Source organism: Carex rostrata, chromosome 22 (assembly GCF_964058835.1).
Source record: "Carex rostrata chromosome 22, lpCarRost1.2, whole genome shotgun sequence".
NCBI classification, from domain to species: Eukaryota; Viridiplantae; Streptophyta; class Magnoliopsida; order Poales; family Cyperaceae; genus Carex; species Carex rostrata.
In genome coordinates, this window is record NC_135939.1 from 1,058,353 (window position 1) to 1,083,080 (window position 24,728).

At 32.9% G+C, this 24,728-nt stretch overlaps 2 protein-coding genes across 2 annotated transcripts; both read left to right on the top strand.

Moving 5' to 3' along the window:
* The first annotated feature begins 11,542 nt into the window (after window positions 1-11,542).
* LOC144574152 (cupincin-like) lies at window positions 11,543-15,140 on the top strand. The gene is made up of 7 exons (XM_078324021.1): window positions 11,543-11,935; window positions 12,382-12,560; window positions 13,036-13,211; window positions 13,307-13,387; window positions 13,730-13,978; window positions 14,239-14,617; window positions 14,917-15,140. The coding sequence occupies exons 1-7, from the start codon at window positions 11,676-11,678 to the stop codon at window positions 15,075-15,077; spliced, it is 1,485 nt and encodes a 494-aa protein (XP_078180147.1). The 5' UTR covers window positions 11,543-11,675; the 3' UTR covers window positions 15,078-15,140.
* Window positions 15,141-16,730: 1,590 nt separating this feature from the next.
* On the top strand, window positions 16,731-19,146 carry LOC144573954 (proteasome subunit beta type-2-A-like). Its single transcript, XM_078323736.1, has 3 exons — window positions 16,731-17,040; window positions 17,899-18,022; window positions 18,645-19,146. Exons 1-3 carry the CDS (start codon window positions 16,883-16,885, stop codon window positions 18,975-18,977), a joined length of 615 nt encoding a protein of 204 aa, XP_078179862.1. The 5' UTR covers window positions 16,731-16,882; the 3' UTR covers window positions 18,978-19,146.
* The last annotated feature ends 5,582 nt before the right edge of the window (window positions 19,147-24,728 follow it).

Here is a 24,728-nt window from a genome sequence, read left to right on the forward strand (position 1 = left end):
TTACATATCCATACGATCGAGTCCTTAGGTTTCCGAAATACATAGTTTAATGTAAAAAGAAGTGCTTTGAATCATTGCTATTTGACTCGGACCTGTTCTGAAAAAGGCTATCCATATATAGACTACCTGTTAACATAAGAGCTAAAATAGATAGAATTGGGAAAAAATTCTTATGGTCAGGCTCCCATTCCTCATCTAGGAAAAAGTATCATTTAGTGGCATGGGATCAAGTTTGTCTTAGCAAAAACCAAGGAGGTCTAGGCATTATCAACTTAGAAAGAATGAATATCTCTTTGCTAGCTAAATGGTATTTTAGATTCAAAGACCCCACTACATCTGGTAAATGGAAAGATATTCTTTCCAACAAATACACTCACTCTGGACTCAGTAATGCCAACTGCTCTCATTTTTGGAAAGGCATTATATCCATTAAACACATAGTAGAACTAGGAATTACTAGAATAGTTGGTTCTGGAAAAGAAACCTTCTTCTGGCTAGACTTGTGGTTAGGAGAGTGTGCTCTTTATTTCCAATACCCTAATCTTTTCCAAATAACCACTAATCCCCTATTAAAAGTAGATGAGACTTTCTTACATAATGACCCTTACAGTACCATCCACTTTAATAGACAACTTACAGGCACCTTATTAGTCGAATGGTACCAATTAGTCTCCCACTGCTTCTCCCCTCCTATATTCACTATGTCTACACAACCTGACAAGATATATTGGAGATGGCATTCATCTCGGTCTTTTACTGTACACTCTTTATACCTATGGCTTGAATATGGAGGGATAAAGAATACCACATATACTACACTTTGGAAGACAAAAATACCCCTTAAAATTAAATTTTTTATATGGCTAGTTAAGGAGGGGAAGATTCTGACTAAAGACAATTTAGCAAAAAAAGGATGGTCGGGAGACCAAACATGCAGTTTTTGTAACTCCCTAGAAACTATTGATCACTTGTTTGTTACATGCCCTCTAATTTCTTCTCTTTGGAATTGGATAGCCACATATAATAATTTCAATTATAATTGTCTTAATTTATCTGATCTATGGTTATTTGACGCATGGATACCCTTGAAAGATAGATTTCTAATAGAACTCATCCGAGCAGCTACTCTATGGGTAGTATGGTTAGCACGAAATAAAATATGCTTTAATAACACATCAATTCCATCTGTAGCTTCTTTAGGATCTCAAATAATTTCTTTAACAACTTATTGGTGCAAATCTAATTTAGATGACTCATTCTTTAAATTATCTTTAATCTTGCCCATGGATGTGAATAATTTGTCTCAGGCAGCCGCTATCACCCTCTCGGAGACCGATACATCAATGGAAGAGAACAGCTCTTGGGATTCCGAGGACGATCCATGTCTTGGTCTCGAAGAATCAGACCTTTCTGAGTATCTCAGAGATAGAGCGGCTTGTGATGAAGCTGATATGGCTTTCCTCAATTCCTCAGGACATAATTCCAGTATCTCTCATGCCAGTTCTAATGATGTTCCCTAAAGCCCGTTTACCTTTCAGTTTATGTTTGATGTTTTGTAATAATACCCCTCTAGCAAACTATTAGCTTCTATATCTTGATGTAATGGTAGATATCACCTAGTTGCTTCACAACTAGTTTGATTTTATATTTTGGTTGCATTATCTGAACTAGCTTACTGCTTGTATTGACATACTTTAGTTTCTAATGAAACTGGTGGTCTTATACCACTCTTTTAAAAAAAAACATGTAAATGCACAGCTAATGAATTAAATCGATTTGAACGGTTTGAATTTATCGTTTGAAAGTCGATCTGATAGATTTTAGAGTTGATATTATATAGACTAAAATGACACTGATATTATACTAGCCAAACTCGTCAATCATGGCCATGGGTTCCAGTTTATAATGGATATTCTGTGTTTTCAACTTTTCTGATAATGCTGATCCTGATTTGTAATTGAGGGTTTAGGATCTAATATTTTTTTCAAACTGGATAAGCACCGAACCCGGCGGAATTATACCTGCTACATAATCTCGTTGTCTGCCGACCAACCCTCTCTCTCTCCTATTTGATTATTTTCTGATTTCTATGAAATTTTAATTAGAGATCTTGTGTGGTCTTAACAAATATAGTTCAGTGTGCTGTGGGTATATCTATGGGTTTAAATGGGTTAAATTAATCTGTTTCGTTTTTCAGGAAAATAAGTTGCTGCAAAATATCTAAAAATACTGAGCCGTTTGTCACCGGAATTCACATCCTCTGAGATATATCATATTTTGCGTGACTTTCTGGAAATCTTAACCGTTCAAATACGTTCTGCATTTTTTTTTAAGTCCTTACAATCGTCAAAAGAAAAGAAAAAAAAACAATATCGAATATGTTATAAATAAAATAAGTTATGAATGGATGTTCATTTGCAACTCTTCCGTAATTACTTTAAAACTCCTCATAAAGATTTGTGTTATTCTCTTCTCATTTATCAATACAATTAATTTACAATGGCTTGTTATTTACATTTTCTACCTATAAATAGAGGATTGTAAGATTGTATTACAGACATATGAAAAGCATAAAAATAAGAGAGAGCTATCTTATACATTGTCGATATCTTATTTGCTTTCTTTATCTTTATTTTACAACACGTTATCAGCACGAATTGCTCGAAAGTTGTAAAGTAATCTTGTAAGTAATTTATGTGATTAATTTTTATATCTTTCATTAATTTAAATTTCATTTAAATTTGTGATTATATTTGCTTTAGTTTATAAGAATCATTCCTTGAAGTGAATGATGGAATAATAGCCTAAAGTTATTATCAAAACTAAATGTTTATTTAGAACCTGAAGTTCTATTAGAATTTTTAGTATAAAATTAATATAATAACCAGCAGTTATTATAGGCCACTGGATGAATAATAACCTGAAGTTATTCTCAATTAAAACTTGAAGTTCATTAGAAATTTTCATATAAAATTAATATAATAACCAGCAGTTATTATAGGTCATTGGATGAAAATATAACCCGAAGTTAATTCAACTTAAATTCTACAATTGCGCAGTCAAGCAATTTAATAACCGAAAGTTATTAAATAAAATATTTTATTATAACTTGAAGTTATATAATATTAACCTGAAGTTATTAATACATTTAAATTTATTTATTCATGCATTTACGTATTCTTTTATTTATATTTATTTATCTCCCTTTTCATAACCTGAAGTTATGATATTAATAACCTAAACTTATGGCATTAATAACCTGAAGTTATGATATTAATAATCTGAAATTATTAATATGTATCTATTTTGATTACATATGACAAATCTCACAAAACTTGAATTTATCTCCCTTTTCATTTATCATAACTTGAAGTTATGTTATTAATTACTTGAAGTTGTATTTTGTTATAAATACGTAGTAATAGAAATGAGAAAGGGAAACATCTTGAAGATGTTTGTTACACATGTCGAATGGCAAATTATTGGTTATGTACCTGTTGTATGCCACTTAAGAAAAAAAAATGGGGAAAAATGTGGAAACTAAAACTAACTTTACTGAAAATGACCCCGAAAATTAATGTCATATGGATACACACTTTGATGTATCAGATTTCTTCCATAATGTGAATGAAGAAATAAACACTTTTACTAAGGGATAAAAATAAAATGTACAATTTTATGTTTATGTTTAATAAAGGTTTAAATTTGCATTTCAATTTTTTATGCAAATAAAGTTAATGAATAAGTGGAAGTTATTATTGCATTCTTTTATTTTAAAGGAAAATGACTGACGCAATGGTAAGTAAAGAAGATCCATGTCTAGTAAACAGCGGAACAACAAATACCATATTGAAAAGTAAGAAATATTTTTCACAATTGCATCTTGGTGAGACTAATATCCATACTATATCTGGTACAAGTAATTTAATTGAAGGCTCCGGAAGAGCTTGTATTTTATTACCTAAAGGAACAAAATTAATAATAGATGATGCATTATATTCAAGTAGATCCAGAAGAAATCTACTAAGTTTTAAAGATATTCGAAAGAATGGTTATCATATTAAAACTATAAATGAGAGAAATTGTGAATATCTTCATATCACATCTATTAAGAATAACCAGAAAATCATAATGGAAAAGATGCAAGCAATGTCCTCTGGACTATATGGTACTTATATAAGTACAATAGAATCAAATATGGTTACTAACAAGAAGTTAGTTGATCCAAAGTTATTTACATTATGGCATGACAGATTGGGTCATCCAGGAAATATAATGATGAGGAGAATAATTGAAAGTGCAAATAGGCATCCCCTAAAGGACCTGAAGATCCTATTATCAAAAGATATGACATGCAAAGCATGCTCTCTTGGAAAACTAATTATTATGCCATCTCCAAATAAAGTTGGACCTGAAGCTCCTTCATTTTTAGAAAGAATTCAATGAGATATATGTGGACCTATTACACCTCCATGTGGACCGTTTAGATATTTTATGGTGTTAATTGATGCATCAACACGCTGGTCACATGTGAGTTTGTTAGCAACAAGAAATATTGCATTTGCTAGACTATTAGTACAAATTATCCAATTGAGAGCTAATTTTCCGGATTATCAAATTAGAAGAATCCGGCTTGATAATGCAGGTGAGTTCACTTCTCAAACTTTTAATGATTATTGCATGTCTATTGGAATTACGGTAGAACATCCAGTGGCCCATGTTCATACACAAAACGGTCTAGCAGAATCGTTGATTAAAAGGTTGCAATTAATTGCTAGACCATTACTTATGAGGTCTAGTCTACCGTCTTCTGCATGGGGACATGCCATATTACATGCCGCTGCACTCATTAGATTAAGACCAACTGCTGATCAGAAGTATTCCCCGTTACAATTGGTCTCTGGAAGAGAACCAAATTTGTCTCATCTAAAGATATTTGGTTGTGCTGTATATGTTCCAATTTCTCCTCCACAACGCATAAAAATGGGACCTCAAAGAAGGCTGGGAATTTATATTGGTTTTAACTCTCTTTCTATTATTAAATATTTAGAACCATTAACAGGAGATGTTTTTACAGCAAGATTTGCTGATTGTCATTTTAATGAATCAATATTCCCAAATTTAGGGGAAGAAAAAAAAAAACTGGATAAACAAGTAACTTGGAATTCATCGTTATCTTATCTCGACCCCCGAAGTGGTCAATGTGAACTCGAAGTTCGAAAGATCATAAATTTGCAAAGAATTGCAAATGAATTGCCTGATGCATTCACAGATACGAATAGAGTTACTAAATCACATATTCCAGCTATAAATGCACCTGCTCGAATTGACATTACAAAAATATCTAATGAATCTAATGTGCGTAGAAAACGTGGAAGACCACTTGGTTCTAAGGATGTAAATCCACGTAAAAGAAAAGAGCAGAATAAAGCAGTTGGTTCAACCCTAGAAGAGGTTGGTGATAAAACTCCTGAAGAAGTCAATAAAATCCCAGAAGAGATTAATGGTAAAACTCCTGAAGAAGTCGATAAAACCCTAGAAGAGGTTGATGAAATTTCAGAAGAAACTCAAGTACCAAATGATTATGAGGTTTCTATAAATTATATAATAAATGGTACTATATTAAATAGAAATGAAACACATGTTAATGAAATTTTTGCATTCGCTATGGCAAGCGATGTTATAAACGAAGAAGATAATGTGCCAAAAACTCTGGAAGAGTGTAGACATAGAAATGATTGGCCTAAATGGAAAGATGCCATACAGGCAGAATTAAGTTCATTAGACAAACGACAAGTATTTGGACCTGTAGTCCAAACGCCCAAAGGTGTTAACCCTGTAGGTTACAAATGAGTATTTGTCATAAAAAGAAATGAGAAAAATGAGATTGTGAGATATAAAGCAAGGCTAGTGGCGCAAGGCTTTACACAAATACCTGGAGTCGATTATGAAGAAACATATTCACCTGTAGTGGATGCGATAACTCTCAGGTTTCTAATAAGTCTTACAGTTACAGAAAATCTAAAAATGCGACTTATGGATGTCGTAACAGCATATTTATATGGTTCACTTGACAGTGACATATACATGAAAATCCCTGAAGGATTGAAAATGCCTGAAACATATAAGTCAAAACCCAGAGAGATGTACTCTATAAAATTAAGAAGATCTTTATATGGACTAAAACAATCTGGTCGAATGTGGTATAATCGACTGAGTGAGTACCTTCTAAAAGAAGGATATAAAAATAATGTAATTAGTCCATGTGTTTTCATTAAAAGATCAAATCTAGGTTTCACAATCATTGCAGTGTATGTTGATGATTTAAATATTATTGGATCTCCTGAAGAGATTGAGAATACTGCAAAATTGTTGAAAAATGAATTTGAAATGAAAGACCTTGGTGTAACAAAATTTTGTCTTGGCCTGCAGATCGAGCATCTAAAGAATGGAATATTTATCCATCAATCAAATTATGTTGAAAAAGTATTAAAAAGATTCAATATGGATAAAGATCATCCTTTGAGCACACCAATGGTCGTACGATCGCTAAATGCAGAAAATGATCATTTTCGCCCGCAAGAAAATAATGAAAAAGTGCTTGATCCTGAAGTGCCATACTTAAGCGCAATCGGGGCATTATTATATCTTGCAAATAATACAAGACAGGATATCTCATTTGCAGTAAATGTGTTAGCGAGATATAGTTCCAAACCAACCAGAAGGCATTGGAATGGAATTAAACAAGTATTTCGGTATCTCTGCGGAACTAGAGATATGGGGTTATACTATCAAAAGGATACAAAATCCAATTTAATTGGATATGCAGATGCTGGATATTTGTCGGATCCACATAAAGCACGATCCCAATCAGGATACGTATTCACCTATTGTGGAGCTGCAATTTCATGGCGATCGACAAAACAAACTCTTACGGCAACATCATCAAATCATGCCGAGCTAATCGCTCTATACGAGGCGGGTCGAGAATGTGTTTGGTTACGGTCAATGATTCAAAACATTCAGGAAGAATGCGGACTTGAAAACATCAAGATAAATCCTACTCCGTTATATGAAGATAATGCAGCATGTATTGCACAAATCAAAGAAGGATATATCAAAGGAGATCGAACTAAACATATCGCGCCAAAGTTCTTTTCGACATACGACCTACAAAAGGAAGGTGTAATAGATGTTTGCCAAGTCCGATCAATCGACAATCTGGCAGACCTATTCACAAAATCTTTACCGACAAAGGTTTTTGTACAACTCATAAAGAAGATAGGTCTACATCGATTGAAGGATATTCAATGATATCAAAATGAGGGGAAGCGTTATACGCACTGTACTCTTTTTCCCTTAACCAAGTTTTTATCCCAATGGGTTTTTCTTGGTAAGGTTTTTAATGAGGCAATACGTGATCCTGAAGTATCACGTTGATCATGAAGTATTATGTTAATATCGATCCTGAAGTATCATATTAACAGCGTATAATTAACAATGAACATCCAAGGGGAAGTGTTATAAATAAAATAAGTTATGAATGGATGTTCATTTGCAACTCTTCCGTAATTACTTTAAAACTCCTCATAAAGATTTATGTTATTCTCTTCTCATTTATCAATACAATTAATTTACAATGGCTTGTTATTTACATTTTCTACCTATAAATAGAGGATTGTAAAATTGTATTACAGACATATGAAAAGCATAAGAATAAGAGAGAGCTATCTTATACATTGTCGATATCTTATTTGCTTTCTTTATCTTTATTTTACAACAGAATATATTTTATAGCGGCGTGTACTTAATGATGCTTACTAGTAGTGTTCGTCTCAATAATCCAAAATAGCCATAAATATTAGAAACGGCCGATTTTTTTTTTTTGTCAAATTATCCGTAGATTTTTAATTATAAGGTCAGATACAAACATACAAAGCATTACGTGAAGCAAAAGCAGATATTGAAGTAATGGAAGTAAAAAAAAACATATAAGGATCAAATGCTACAAGAATTTAAGTTGTACACGGTATAATCATTTAATTTTTCTTTTAAAAAAAATAAGAGTCAAATCTATAATATTTTTATAAAAATTATAGGGTCAATTAGGAGGGTAAACAATCAGATACAAATCAGATAGTGGTCTTACCGTATTCTTATCCGTTATAATTTTTCAGATACAGATACTGATACAGATAGTCTCGAATACATATATTTTTCATAATTAGTTTGTTGGTTACAAAACATCCATTATAATTTTTCGGATATGAATGCGGATACGGATCGGATAATTTAGGTAATTTTTCATATTCGGATATGGACAAAATCAGATAATATCTGATCCGTTTACACCTCTAGGGTCAATTTATAGTATCTATAGTTTTTTATCATAAAATATATAACAAAATCATATAGTAATCGTTAGTTTTTAAAAAAAAATATGGAGTCAATTAACATCACATTTGCTAAATTCGTATCCTCTGCATATATTAACTCAAAAAATAATCTTTTGATTGATTTAATGCATCTGAATTGTTCAATCTGCTTTGATATCTGTGCGGATTAGATTCACACTAATATTAAAGGGCCATGCGTTATAAGCAGAGGACCGAATTGATTCTATTTAAAATCAGACAATTGAGATGTATTAATTCAAAAGATGCTCTTTTGAGTTAATACAGGACGATGCAGACTCCCATTTGCTCCACATCCCTTCTGCTACTGTACGTACTTAACGTTACATCATTTTAAATATGGAGTAAGGCTTGGGTGCTATGGATAGCATAGAGGCCTACGGTGCTACGGCTCAATATTCGAGTTTTTAAAATCCTAACGGTTAATCCGAACCGTTTATCTTGTTCTCCATATTAATATGTGTTTGGAGACCAAATTTTATATTTTTTGGAAATTTTTTACTATTTTTTTAGCTAGGTAGAAAATCACTCGATCTAAAAAATTCTGCACCATTCAGATATTTGATTTTCTACCTATCTAAAAAAATAGTAAAAAATTTCCAAAAAATGTAAAATTTGGTCTCCAAACACTTATTAATATGGAGAACAAGATGAACGGTTCGGATCGACCGTTAGGATTTTAAAAACTCGAATATTAAGCCGTAGCACCGTAGGCCTCTATGCTATCCATAGCACCCAAGCCTTACTCTTAAATATGAGAAAGGTAAATTATATATACAGTGATATTGTGGACCCTAGCCTAATATGCTTAGTTAATGTGCTAAAAATTGTTCTTTTGATGTAAATGGAAGGAATTCTAAAATCCAGGCCTATAAAGACTGTTATTTTTTTTTAATATCCAACATTAAATAAAAAATAATTACTTGAGTTCAAATCTGCTTATCGATATAATTCGTGCTAATTCAACGCGCACACACCTGTAAATCTGTAATGCACAGGTCCCTCTAAAATTTGTACTATGGTATGTAATGAGCGGATCAAATTAAAACTCAAACAGTGAGTTACCACTGAGGATATGAATTCTTTAATAAGTGTGAAAAGATTGATGTCACTATGTCAGAACTTTGGTTTGTCCGATTTAGTGAGAAACCCTTGATACTTTTTTTAGTTATAGATTTTCCAGTATAATTCTGAGTTTTTATTTCTTTTTCTTTTTCAAGTTATCATGCTTTGAGCTCATCAGTTACGGAGCACTCACTTTTTCAAAGATGCTTGTAATTTTTGTGGATATATATTTTTTAATTCATTGCAGTGTATTGTGTGTTTTCTGATATTTTAATCAATTTAAGTATATTTAATCATCATAATATTATTGAAACCGACAAATAAACTCTAATTAATGCCTCTTAAATGTGGGTATATCTATCTATACTAAAACAACAGATACAACAAGTCAACAAATATTCTGGATAAAATCTTCTAATTTTTTTTGTACAATGTGTTGTGTATGATTGTTGATGTTTTTAATTCATTTAGATCTAGACCACATTTGCGATTATAAGATTATTAAAACTGACGGATAAACTCATTACTCATCTAGTTTTTTAATACTAAAACAAACATATAAAATAAATATTACATATAAAGTTAAAATAAATCTACAATGCGTTGTCTGACTTTTGATGTTTTTTAACCAATTTAGCCCTCATTTATATTTGTAAAATCAATAAAATTGACAGATAAACTCGAGTTTATGTCCTTTAAATGTGCATAAATATATCAATATTAAATCAAATGAGAGGAGGGATCCACTTACATTGTTTTTGGTGACAACTGATTATACCTTACATTTTTAAAGTTTTTAAAGTCTAAACAGTCGATCAAAATTGTTCAACATGATTGATATATTAAAATGTGTTTCCGGATCAAATTTTACATTTTTTATGAATTTTTTTTTTCTAATTATTAAGTATTTTACAAAATTGTTATTTTCAGACCATTAAATTTTTGTATCCATCTTAATAAATAGTAAAAAAAATGTAAAATTTGATCTGTAAGCACACTTTAATATATCCATCATGTTAAATAATTTGGATCAAATATTTAGACTTTAAAGATGTAAAATATATTCCGGTATCACAAAAAAACAGTGTAAATGAATCCCTTCTCATCAAACAAATACAACAGATATTATGCATAAAATTACCCTAGAATGCATTTATAGTGGGTTGTTTGTATATGTTGGTGCATGCTTTTAATTAATTCAGGTCTCATTTGTGATTGTAAAATCATTAAAATTGACAGATAAACTATAATTTTTACTAGGACAAAACTTTCGATAACATATCTTTTATACCTTCAGCCAACCTCCGGCGAAGCTCTGTCAAACTTGACGGAGACATTTAATGTGAATAACAAAGTACATAAAGTGAATAAAAAATTATGTAAACCAAACGATAAAGCATTGAAGGTGAATATTTAAACTGTCAGAAAAATGCTCCGATGGGCTTTTGATAAAATGAAACTAATAAGAACTACATAGCAGGCATATAGTTTTCATATGGAAAGTTATAAATTTGAAATTTAAATAGAGAAAATTCTTTATTGTAATAGCAAGAGTATAAAATTTGAGACTTCGACTTCCATTTTTCTTCCAAAAAAAAAAAATTAAGATACTGAAAGAGAACAATAATGAACATTAATAACCTTAAAAAAAATAATGAACACCAATTGAACTGTACTAACACATATAACGTGAATAATAAAGCATTTATATTGAACAATAAAACAAATATACTGAATATTAAAGCATGTAATTAAATTGAATGTCATGGACTAAATACAAAATCATTTAAACTAAAAGACATAAACTAAATACAAATTTTAAATTAAATAATAAAAGCACATAGATTGAATCATAAATAATTTTAACTGAATAATAAAAGGACAAATATACCAATGTTATTATTATTCACCTTAATTACTTGTTATTGTTGTTCACTGAGATTTTGTCAGCTACTGTCATCCTCAAAGAGCACCAGAGACATAGAGGTATCGTCATGACGCCATGCGCTCGTTGCACACTTTCTTCCATCCTCTCTCCACGTCGCACCTCATCTCTCTCCAGATGGCTTCATGCATGCTTCCTTCCCCTCTATTTAATAACCTGATCACTTTATCACTGATCAATTCAAGTCTCAAGTCTCAAGTCACAATTACCATCTCTCCATTTCATAACACTTACCTATATAGCTAATTAACATGGCCTCAATGGCCAGTGCTCATCGACCTCTCTTACCTATTCTTCTTCTTATAATTTTTGCTTCTGTTGCTTTCTCCTTCCAATCTGGTAACCCCTGTGACTGCCACTCGAGTTGTAGTGTGTTTGAAGGGGAGGCGAAGGATAAGTGCATGAGGATATGCACGCAAATATGCAAAGAAGAGCCGGGTATAAAGGATGAGGCTAGAAGAAGAGGAAGAGAAAGAGAAGAAAGGCACCCCTATCACTTTGGAAAGGAAAGGTACTTTGATAATGTCAATATGTGGCTTATTTGTTATTACCAAGATTTTATGCAGATAATATTGTGACATGAAATTACATGGTACACCTAGTGTAGTCATTAAACAAAAAAACAAAAAAAATGAAAATTGCATGTAGATATTTTGACTTGAAATTTAGGAGGCTTAATATTTTTTTTCCAATAATTTCACTGTCATAACTCGTATCTTTTCTTTAATAAACATAAATTAATTTCTCACTTCATTAACAAAACTCATCCCTCTTAATTTTCATTTGGCTTTAATTTTGTGTAAAATGTTCAAATCTCAGAGGAAAATGAGTTTTAAATTATATTCTAAGTGCAATAGTAGTGAAATTAGGCTCTGATCTCTGTCTTTTTAAGGCACAATTAGTGAACATGGGGGAAATTAAAAGCAAAAATTAAGTGAATTTTGAGTTGATTTACAGGTTTGAGGAAGTAGCAAGAACTCAAGAAGGGCATTTCAGAGTTCTTGAAAATTTCTCAAGTAGATCAAGGTTATTGAAGGGGATTGAGAAGTACCGTGTCGCAATTCTAGAGACAGGGCCAAGAACCTTTGCCATGCCGAGCCACATTGATGCAGATGAGCTGTTTTATGTCATTTCAGGTAACTATTTTACTTAGTTTGCTTTCATTTATTCTTGAAAGCAATGCATACATGATTAAGATTTAAGAGTACCAAAGAAAACAATAGTTAATAAGAAAAATGATAAAAATTACATCTAGATATCACATCAATATTTTGGAACCTAAGAGCTTGTAACAACTTATTTAATTTCCCTGTTTCATGCAAAAGTGAACTCCTGTTTTTCCTAGTTTTGTTAGCTCATGTAGAAGTCATTGAGACTTAATTTCATAACAAAAAAACTGTGTCCTTGAATAATTGACAAAAGTGAGTTTTCACTTATGTCCTTTTCATTCATTAATTCTAGGAATATATTATTTTTAGTCATAATAGACTATTACAACTAATAAGACTCCTATTACAAAACAAAAAGATATGCTGAATTATGTTGATGATCTGTATGTTGATAAACATAAATGATTTACAACTTTCATTATGCCTGTTGATTGTGAAATAGGGGAGGGAATGATCAGTATACTGTATGGGGAAAACAGAGAATCATACGAAATCAGACAGGGAGATGTTATGATGATACCATCCGGGTCGATCATGTATCAGGTTAACAAACATCAAAAGGAAAGCCTTCGAATAGCAATGCTGCTGTGCCCAGTTTCCTTGCCTGGGCATTTCGAGGTGAAGCTACCCTCATCCCACCCACACACACACAAAATTAACCCCCCAACTTTTTAAATTTTGTTGACTGAATGTCTTTGTGCACTTTTCTTAAGGAATTCATGCAAGCCGGAGGACAGAGACCTAAAACGTTCTGGAATAGTTTCAGCCATGAAATCCTTGAAGCAGCATTTAATGTGAGTCGAGGTTTCTATCTCAAGCATAATATTTCCTTCTATACTATAAATGGTATTCATAGTTTTTGGTCAGTCGAGGTTTCTATCTCAAGCATAATATTTCCTTCTATACTATAAATGGTATTCATAGTTTTTGGTCAGGCAGGATGACAAAGTAGTAGGCCATTATCCAATTATCTTAATTTCAGAACATGATTTGGTGTAAACTTGCATATTAAGTTGCACAACACGGCTTGTTACCTTTTTCTTTAATTCGCATGTGTAGTACCCCTTGACCAATGAAAAATTATAAGAGAAGTTACTCTTAAGTTAAAATTTTGCTAAAATCCAATTTTTAATCAGGCACCAAGAGAAAGGCTTGAGAGGGTCTTCCAGAAGCAGAAAAAAGGAGAAATATTCAAAGCATCTGACGAACAAATCAAGGCCCTAAGTAAATCAACCAAAGAAGGCAAATTGGGAAAGCCGTATAACCTCCTTAAAAAGCGGCCATCTTTTTCGAACAACCACGGACAGTTATTTGAGGCCACTTCTGGTGATTATTCACAACTAAAAGGGCATGATGTAGATGTCTCCATAGCTAACATCAGCAGTGTAAGTATTTGTTTTTGTTCTTATTTCTCAATAAGAGATTACTAATTTACTATATGCATCATGTACCAAGATGTTGCAATGCTATTGAGCTACCATTTTTTTATAATGTGTTATTGAGATATTTTTTTATCTTTTTGTTCGTTTGTTGTTTACTTGATATTGTTGTGAGTTAGTGCTTACATGATACACTCTGATGTGAATATTTTGAAGAAAAGGTTAGTGGCCATATGCGTCTGATCTCATTGTATCAATTTATATAGGGTTCAATGATGGCACCAAACTATAACTCCAGAGCTACAAAGATTGCTATGGTTGTGGAAGGATGTGGTGACTTTGAAATGGTATGTCCCCACCTCTCGCATGAGTCCGGAGAAGAGGAAGAAATAGAGAGGGAGTGGGGAAGAGAGGAGGAAAGAGAGAGGCGATGGGAAAAGGAGAGAGAAAGAGAGAGGGAACACGGAAGAGAGAGAGGTGAAGAAGAAGGACACACTTACCAGTTAGTTCGGTCAAGGGCATGCCGTGGCGATGTTTTCGTCATACCGGCATCTCACCCAGTGGTGGCAGTTGCCTCAAGGGACAACCTTCAAATCTTGTGCTTCGGCATCAGAGCTGAGGACAATAGGAAAATATTCCTTGCTGGTAACTTAATAAAAAATGTGGTTAATTTATGTCCCTTTTATTGGAAATTAGAAATAAACATTACAGTATTATGATTGTTATGCTACCTGATTTGGTACCAGACACCAGTACGGCACTAATAGTTTAATACACACTCATGTGTTACTGGTATAGTATAACACAGAAAATGTGAGTGGTATATATCTCATATTTTTTCCTTTGAATTAATTATTTGAGGCATGATAATGTGCACCAGTACAACATACAATCTAAGATTGTATTTATACTGAAACTGAGCTAAATTTTTAATCTGAGTACATGGAAGAACAATGTGTTGAAGCAAATGGAGAAAGAGGCTAAGGAATTGGCATTCGGCACGTCAGCAACAGAAGTGGATCAACTTCTGAATGCACAATCAGAGAGTGCGTTCCTTCCCGGACCCGGCAAGTCCCGAGGCAGCCACAGCCACACTATTAAATAAATATGGTAACAAGCAAGTGTCATAATGTTGTAAATGTGTTGGAAATAAGAGCTTAATTTCTAGTTTGTGAGTCTTTTCTGCTATAATGTCTGTATGGGTTACTGAATGTTAATGATGAGTATTAGTTCTAATGTGTTTTCCTAAATTTTGAGCACTTGTAGGTTGTCTGTGTATTTAATTTCAGCGATCAATCCAGTTATGACATGTTACATTTATATTGTATGAGTGAATACTAAATTATTATATGGAGAGAAATGTGCAGTAGCCGCATGTTTTTAACCCATGCAAAAGAGGCTGCACATCCATACAATTGATCAATTGTATGGGCTCCATGCAAATGAGAATCATTAGCTACATGTTCAACTAAACGAGCTCATTTGCATGTTTTACCTATTCAATTATTGGCATGATGGCATCACTTGCATGGGCAAGCCATGCGTATGATTTTTTTTATACTAATAATACAAATTCTATAGTGTGTGTATTATATAGCAAAAACAAAGTGCAAATAATGTATAAATTAACTTTATGGGGCTTAGATGCAAATTCCATGGTTCAAGAGCAACAAACATGATTGCATTATTTGCACATGATCGTATCCTAATAAATTAATAATCTGCATTGGTGTAATTAACAATCTGGGTTGACACATGTTAAGTGTTAACTTAACATCTAAATTGGCAAGGACCAAGAGAATAACAACATCCCAAAATTAAATTAAATAGATATATGGACAAAGAAAAATACATATGAATGTTTCCATCTCCAAAAACTTAAGCAAAGCATTAAAAAATTATCCATTAGAAAGCCAACATGATCCCAAAAAAAAAAACCCTTACAACCATCTTGATTGTTTTTAACTTTTTATAGTCTTCCTTTTCATTTCGACTAACATGTCCCCAAAAACCTTAACAACACACTTAAAAAAATAATAAAAATCAAGGAGCCTTTTATTCATCTAGCGGTACATATTCAATGATGATCTTCCATCTAATTTGTACCTGTAAACACCATTACAAAAATCTGAAAGCCGCTGTCCGTCGGTAGTTTGAAGCCTTATTCTTAACTTTAGTTTTCCAACTAAACACTGGGAAAAAAAAATTGACATTAGAAAATGTGTTAGATTTGGTCACTCAATAATTCTGCATCCAGAGAAGAATCAGTTACCACCTCACTAAAATGTATCTGAAAATTGGTAAGATTAATTAAATTCTTAGATATCTGAAATTTGTTCTGCTTATAATAATGACAAAATTGAAAAAAAAAAGATGGATTAGCAGGTAGAATTGAATGGGCAAATAGGTTTTGTATCCGTTCCACTAGTCAAGGTCCGTACTTCTCAAAGGGTAAGAACTCGGTCCGAAATAACCGAGAATCATCATTTTTGAAAAGTAAATTGAGGCCGTTCGGCAACAAAAATATAATTGAATCTTAATTAATTTGCATTAGAAACTCATGTTCAGTGGTTAAAGACTAAAAAACTAATGTTGAAAATAATGAAACGCATAAGAACATTGAAGTAGGCTTAAGAGACTTGAGAAGATTTGCGGAACATCACCATAGTGAATATCCACCTGATGCTAACTTTAGGCCCGTTAAAGCTTTCAAAATTTCAATAAAAATGGTACCAAGGCCCAAGTACTAATTGGGCCATCTCTTTACCTTGGCAGAAGCTTTTCTTGCTGCCTAAGCTCCAACTAAAGAGAAAAACCCCTTCTTCTCTCTCCATACTTTCGATCCAAGCAAGATCGACTAGCGCTGTCTCTCTCGCGTTCTTCTCGGAAAAAAGATTTAAATCTAGGACAATGGAGTGCGTGTTCGGGCTTGTTGGGAAGGGTTTTGCTCTTGTGGCGGCTGATACTTCGGCGGTGAATAGTATCTTGGTGCACAAGTCGAACGAGGATAAGGTCATGGTTCTTGACTCGCACAAGCTCCTGGGCGCCTCTGGCGAACCTGGCGACCGGTTTGTTTTTTTTTGCTAGTAGATTTTAATCGAGTATCACCTGGTAATTAAATTTGGGAGAATTAATTTAGTGCTGGAAGTCGAGAGTTTCGGATCACAGCTTAATGTAGTTGCTTTTTGACCACTTATTTGTTCATTCTTTAGTTTCCTTCAAGCCAGGATATCTACCATTGTTTACTAATTCAGTCAAATCTGGATGAAGTGATTTTAGCTTAATAATTGGTTTGATTGGTCTTCCCCATTTTCACAGTAAATATGATTTTTATAACAAGACCAACTGATCTTTTGTTCAGTTTAAGAAAAATAGAGGATACATAATGAGAGGATTAGGGTTAAGTTAAATACATTTTTATGGAGTTTGGCAAGAGTGGTATTAGGAATAGGGAATTGAAATATCTCCTATTCCAACCCCATCATTTGTCTAGAATAAATATTACATCCCCCACGGGATATCTTATTATTTCAAGTTGGATTAGAGGGGGGGCTCTATTTCGCATTATTTATATTCCATCATTGTTACACTCTATTTCATCCAATTCCAAATGTGTTTGGCACCTATTTCACTCTTTTTCACTAAATTCCAGTCTATTCCATTTTATCCAACACTGCCAAACAAGCGGTTTGGTCAAAACGAGGCCCAGTAGCGCTTATTTCACATTTGGGGATCTATAACATCTTGATTCGATGCTAATTTTTGGTTAATTGTGTCATATCACACTGCAAACTCAAGATCTGTATGCCTTTCGTTGCCTGTAATTTCCTTGATTTGAGCACTTCTAGTGAGTTCACCAATATAATTATTTCAATGAGATGCATGAAAGCCCCTTTCCATTCTTTTTTTTGTTTCATATCTTTCAGAGTACAGTTTACTGAATACATTCAGAAGAATTTGCACCTGTACCAATTCCGCAATGGTATGCCTCTCACCACTGCTGCAACTGCCAATTTCACTCGTGGCGAGCTTGCAACTGCTCTCAGAAAGGTACTTGTTTTTGGTACAACTCGCACGCACTATACAGAACCTCAAATTTTATCTTATACCTAGGCAAGACCTGTAGTATTGTATAAAACATTACAACTTCAATGCGTTGAAAATGTAATCTGCTAAAACTGGGAAAAAATGTACTATTTTATTTGTGAAGATACCAGAGTTATTCTCCCAAGGTTCTCATTATTTGAACAATGAGAAAGAAAATAGGATTAATAGGGCACCTTTGCATGGCTGAACTTTTCAGGGTGATACATGATTACCCATTTATTAGTTATACAAAGTAATTTATGTGCCTTCACATTATATTTGTCTAGTAGTTTTTGGGTTTCAATGTTGTGAATTGCATGGCCATGGTACAGTTGACGCTCATATTATGATTTCTGGAAAGAGTTACGTTAACTACACTTAAGTACAGTTAATTGTGGCACTCATATTATATTATGATTTCTGGAAAGAGTTCCGTTAACTACACTTAAGTACAGTTAAATGTGGCACTCATATATACTGGTACAAGAATTTAACCTTAGAACTATTCTAGACCCGAAGCTATGCTATGCGATGGTGAAATGAATTGTTTACCCGGATTAACAGCACTAACCTTCTTTTTTACCAGAACCCATACTCCGTAAACCTACTACTGGCAGGCTACGATGAGGGCGTGGGCCCCTCAATATACTACATTGACTACATCGCCACCCTTCACAAGATTGAGAAGGGTGCTTTTGGGTATGGTTCATACTTCTGTCTCTCAATGATGGACCGCTACTACCACCCCGACATGTCAATCGAGGAGGCGATTGATCTCCTTGACAAGATCATCATCGAGATCCGCACCCGACTTGTTGTTGCACCGCCGAATTTCGTGATCAAGATTGTCGATCAGGATGGTGCCCGGGAGTACGCATGGCGCGAGAGCATCAAGAGCCCTGATGTCACAATGGCTTGATTTCGTAAAGTTTGTGGGATGATTGTAAGAAAGAAATTGTTGATTGTTCTGTAGTGGAGTACTAGGATTGTTATTATTATGACTTTTGGATCTGTTTCCTTTTGTGTTTGGCACAATTTCTTTCATATTATATTGCAAAAGTTTAATGATATTTAGGTATTTTGGGGAACCTGAGAAATTGCTATTTATTTTTCTGTTATGTAGTCATGTTTGGTTCAAGTGTTGCAGATTAGGCCACGGTTGACTTTACAGGGTACAAAAATTTGAGGTTAAAATTGTGGATTGAGGTTGAATTGGGTTTTAAATTGTTCTGTTTAGGATTACTTTTGGGTTAGCTTGTGTGTTCATTCGGCTTCATATCATACTTGGATTTCTGGTTGTTTCTTATCAGGTCAGCATTGTGTATGAGTTGTTCGGGGTTTTGATCCGGATATTGAACTTTGGATTGGGTTAAGATCAGTTTGTTTTGAGTCGGTCATTTTAGGTCACAGTTTTTTCAGGATTTAGTTGGGTCAAGTTCGAATTGTCTTAAATTAAATTTGCTTTTCAGGTTAGATAATTAAGGTATGAATCAGGTCGGGTTTCAGGTTGTGTATCTTTGTGCCATCTTGGATTTCAGGTTGTTCGTGTTTGTGTCAGGTTGGCTTCTGAACCGTCTGGCTTTTTGTGTCATCTCCTGTCATGGGTTGACATTGTGTAAGGTGTACTACGGTTTGAATTTGAATTGGATTGGTGAAATGTGTTGACAGTCGCACCAAATGGAGTCAGGTTTGTCAAATTTTGTTATTGACACTCGCACGAAATGATGCCAGAAGAAGCCTGTACAATCACACAGATTTGGTGAAATGTGTTGTGAGTGCAAAAGGTTGTGGGAGAACTGAGAACTCTGTTGATCTGATACTCTTGTGATTCGTTATACTTTCTAGTGGCTTATATTTTACTTACCTCCTTTCCATTGCTACGTATGGACCAAAATCATCTGCAGCTACAAAAGCTATGGTGATTCCGATTAATTCGTTTCACTAACAAAAAAAAATATTTTGTTTAGATCAGGACCGTCTGATCAGAATCCGCACTAATATTAAAGGGACCGTGCATTTCATCTCGACCAGATTGGTCTGAATTCTGATCGAACAGTCCGGATCTAAATAAAAATATTATGTTACCTCACAGGACATGGATTCGATTCCGTTCTGGTTAAAATAGAAAAAGGAAAAAAAATGAAGGTCTAAGATAGGGCCTGAAATTGCTATTGCAAAAGTTCGGCTTGATGGCACTGAATGAAAATAAGACGGAGATGTATGTTGCAGATTGGGCCTTTTTGGGTCTTGTCTCAGGCCACCGTATTAAATGTTACTAATTAGCCAATCCGCAAGATATACCTGTTCAAGCTCTCATACAATTTTTTTTTTTTTTCGTATACGAATATTTAAGTTGCTAATTGTTAGGCAGTATTCTTTGAAGGGTTTGATGTTTATTTTTGAAAGAATATTAATAAAAGATTCACAATAGCCTCAATTTTTTTTTTGTTTATTTGTTCTCATTGAAGCTAGTCTCATTTCTTAAGTACTTTCACGAAATTTTTAATTCTTCTATATACAAATTTTTTGGTCACCTCTGCTAAAATGCACACTTATTTAAGTTTAAATAAACACTATTATATTTCAGTTCAAAATAATTAATTATTGACAGTCGTTACAAAATTGTTCAAAGTTTGAACACGTTCTGACAACTATGCAGTAATTATTTTTAACATCTAAATACATAATTCACATTTTATAATACACACTCCTTTTGGTCAGAATAATACTTCTTTCAAGTGAAATACACATTGATTTGAATATAACGAATAGTTGACAATTTATTATCTTTTCTTTTGGAAATTATAAGAATGCGGTGAACATTTAAAAGGCGAGGATGTTAAGATAAATATAATAATTCTCTAATAGAAGTCTTTCATTAAAAGGATCCCATAATTAATTTACTCTATTAATTGGTTAATATATACAAACTCGGGGTGGTCACTAGGATTAATTAAAACTGTCGAAATACATACAAATAAATAACAAGAACCATAATAAAGTATGTGAACTACTGATTTGTAAAATATGTCAATTTGCAGACTTTTAAGACAAACTTCACAGCTCATGATTTGTGCCCTGCTACATTAAATTATACAAACCAACTCCAAATTCAAATATCTGTACTGTACAGCTGTACTAGAAAATTTACATGTCCTACTCATAATTCAGAATTTCAATTATAAATAACGAAGTTAGCTATATATATATATTAAATAAATGAAGTGGTCCTGTCGCTTTTTTGGGCTCAATCTCTGCAAAAAAACACACACACACACACAACAAAATCTATTCGCAGCTGGACCACCTCAAGACGACAAGTGTACTGTAAGCATGCTCTTGGCACGTGCAACTACAGTCCAAAGGCACCCGTCTTTATCATACAATCATTCTTTATTAATTGAAAAATGAGCCCCATTAAAACGAGATTTAAGAACTGGTCATGTGGGTTAGTGATTGTACACTTGGTGGGTGACATGCATGGGTTACCAAGACAGCACAATTTTTAAATCTTTAGGCAAAGTAATTAACGAATCTAAGGTTATCATAATCAAATCACATAAAAACCGCCTTCTCATTTGCTGGGTTTCATTCCCTTGTTGATATCTGCTTTAATTAGCATGGGTCGCTTTATATCTAGAAAGCTTTTTTTGAGGTTACAAATACATGTATCTATGTGATCAATGATATGAACATCTGCTTTCTTTATCTATGTGGTTTATAGGTTGACAGGTTCAAAGAGTTAGTTTTGTTGGGATTCGGTTTTCTTCTCCAGTCCATCCAAATCACCATTCCCTCTCTGCTGTCATTACTATATATAATTATGTTCTTTGAAGAATAGCTTGGGATTACTATAACAACAACAACAACAACAACAACAACAACAACAACAACAACAACAACAACAACAACAACAATAATAATAATAATAATAATAATAATAATAATAAAATATATATATTATAAATTTTATTGCATTATTATTGCAATTTTATTATTACTATAATTATTAAACAAGGGCTCTTTTAGGATGCTTTAGCCGACATTAACTACGCAGAAATTGTATGTTAATTAAATGAAAAATTAGCAGCTAAAAATTTAATTTGGAATGAGTTTTGGGAATTTTTTTATACATGTAGTTTTACTGAATAATTAGTTGTTATAATTATCGCATGACTTTGTAATTGAAACAAAACAAACCTGATTATAAAAATTATATCAAGACAAGTAAACTAAATAAACAAATAAACAATCCTTCAATAAACCATTATTTAACCTCGAGTGCCAAATTATTCTTACATACTGTTGCTAATAATTTAACAAATTAAGACGCCTACTAATAAAATTATAATTTTTCTTGGCAACCATCCAAACATCCTACAAGGGAAGCTTTACCACTAACCGCATCTAATATTAAAAGAAAAAAGAAAAGGCAAAAAGAAAAGAAAAGAAAAAAAATCTTCTACCTAACTACATTGGTGTATGTAGATATTATAAGAGGATGCCATTGAGTGAGTGATTGGCCGACTGGATCGGAGAAGAAGGCTTTAAAAATTGGTGGTTGAGAACTTAATGCACCAATAATACGAAACTTGTTTTATAAATCATGATCCATATAAAAACTTGCTAATTATTGAGGGATCGATTTATTTTTACTGATAGTGTCTAACAAAGACGTAAATTTATTTCGCTTTTTTTTTTTCTTTTCATTTTATTATGCCAATTTCATTGCAGTTTCTTGTTTTTAGTTAGGTCTCGCATTTTGACGTAATGAAACATCGACTTATTTAAAACAACAAACAAGAAAAAACTTCTCCCTTAAACCTTTATTTCTGCCAATTTCGGTGTAATTTCTCTTTTATTCATTAATGATCACAAGTTAGTGTGAGTAAATAATGAAAACACTTAACTTGCAGGGCGCCGAAAATGGATAGCTACATTGGTTTGTTAAGTTGAAAGGATTTAAGTGTGAGAAAATTATTCTCTTGAACCGAGTGGTTGTTTTTTTTTTTTTGTAAGTCATGAGTTGGAGATCAAGCCATCCAATACACTTTCAAATCTCTATATATATTATAGATAATTTTTTTCATTTTATGAGCTTTGAATTCATAACTTCTTATATGGGAGCTATGTGCCTTTGTCATTAGACCAAAGACATATTCTTAACTGAGTTGTTGTTTTATTATGTTAAAATAGAAGACGAGGTAAAAACTACAAAATTAGTTGAAAAGAGGGGAAATGGTTTAAGGGTGATAATTATTTTTCTCATCCTTTGGTGAAGCAAACTACTGTATTTTTATGCTGAAAAATAAGAAACTTCAATGACATTGATAGAAATAAGTGTTTGAGCACAAGAACATTTTTCTTGCCTTTTTGTAAATCTAGCTATTTTGAAGCGGTGTGAGAAAAGATAAACTACAACAAAATTAGTTGAAAAAGGGGTGTGAAGGCGATAATATATAATTCTTGTCCTCTTATGAAACGAATCACAGTTTTGTTATGCTTAACTATGAGACTTGGCGAAAAAAATAGAAATGGTAATGAAATTGACCGGAAAAAAATTAGTTTAAAGCAACTCACTATTTTGTTACATTGAAATATGGAATATGAAAAAAAAAGTATAATTAATGGAAAAAAAACTAAAGGTCGAGAAAATAATTCATGTGATCATGTTCTTGTTGAGCTATAGAGTGAGAATAAATTAATCTCTAGATCATTAGTATATATAAATTTCTTATGAGCCATGATTAATTATTATAAAATAAAAGATTCTAATAACAAGGCCGGGGAGGAAGAGGAATTTTTTTTATAAACCATAATTAGAAAAATTATTTTTACCAGACCAACATGATTATATATATATATATATATATATATAGATATAAATGGGCTATGGTGCATTGCAATGCATGGAGGGGTTTGTGCATTACACCATAAATCTAAAATTCAAAATCTAAATGACCGATTCAAACCGTTCATCTTGTTCTCCATATTAATATGTGCTTGGAGACCAAATTTTACATTTTTTTGATTTGTTTTACTATTTATTAAGTATTTTACAAAATTATTGATCCAACAGTGGCTTAACAAAACAGTAAAATCAGCAGCCACCGTTGGATCAACAATTTTGTAAAATACTTAATAAATAGTAAAAAAATTCAGAAAAATGTAAAATTTGGTCTCCAAGCACATATTAATATGGAGAACAAGATGAACGGTTTGGATCGGCCATTTGGATTTTGAATTTTAGATTTATGGTCCAATGTACAAACCCCTCCATGCATTGCAATGCACCATAGCCCATCTCTCTCTCTCTCCATATATATATATAGAGAGATGGGCTATGGTGCATTGCAATGCATAGGCCATGGTGTGCATTGGACCACAAATCACCGATTCAAAGTTCAAATGACCGATCCAAACCGTTCATCTTGTTCTCCATATTAATATGTGCTTGGATACCAAATTTTATATTTTTTGGAATTTTTTTACTATTTATTAAGCCACTTTGAAAATCGCTGATCCAACGGTGGTTTCTGATTTTACTGTTCCAAACAGTCACCGTTGGATCAGCGATTTTCAAAGTGGCTTAATAAATAGTAAAAAAATTCCAAAAAATATAAAATTTGGTCTCCAAGCACATATTAATATGGAGAACAAGATGAACGGT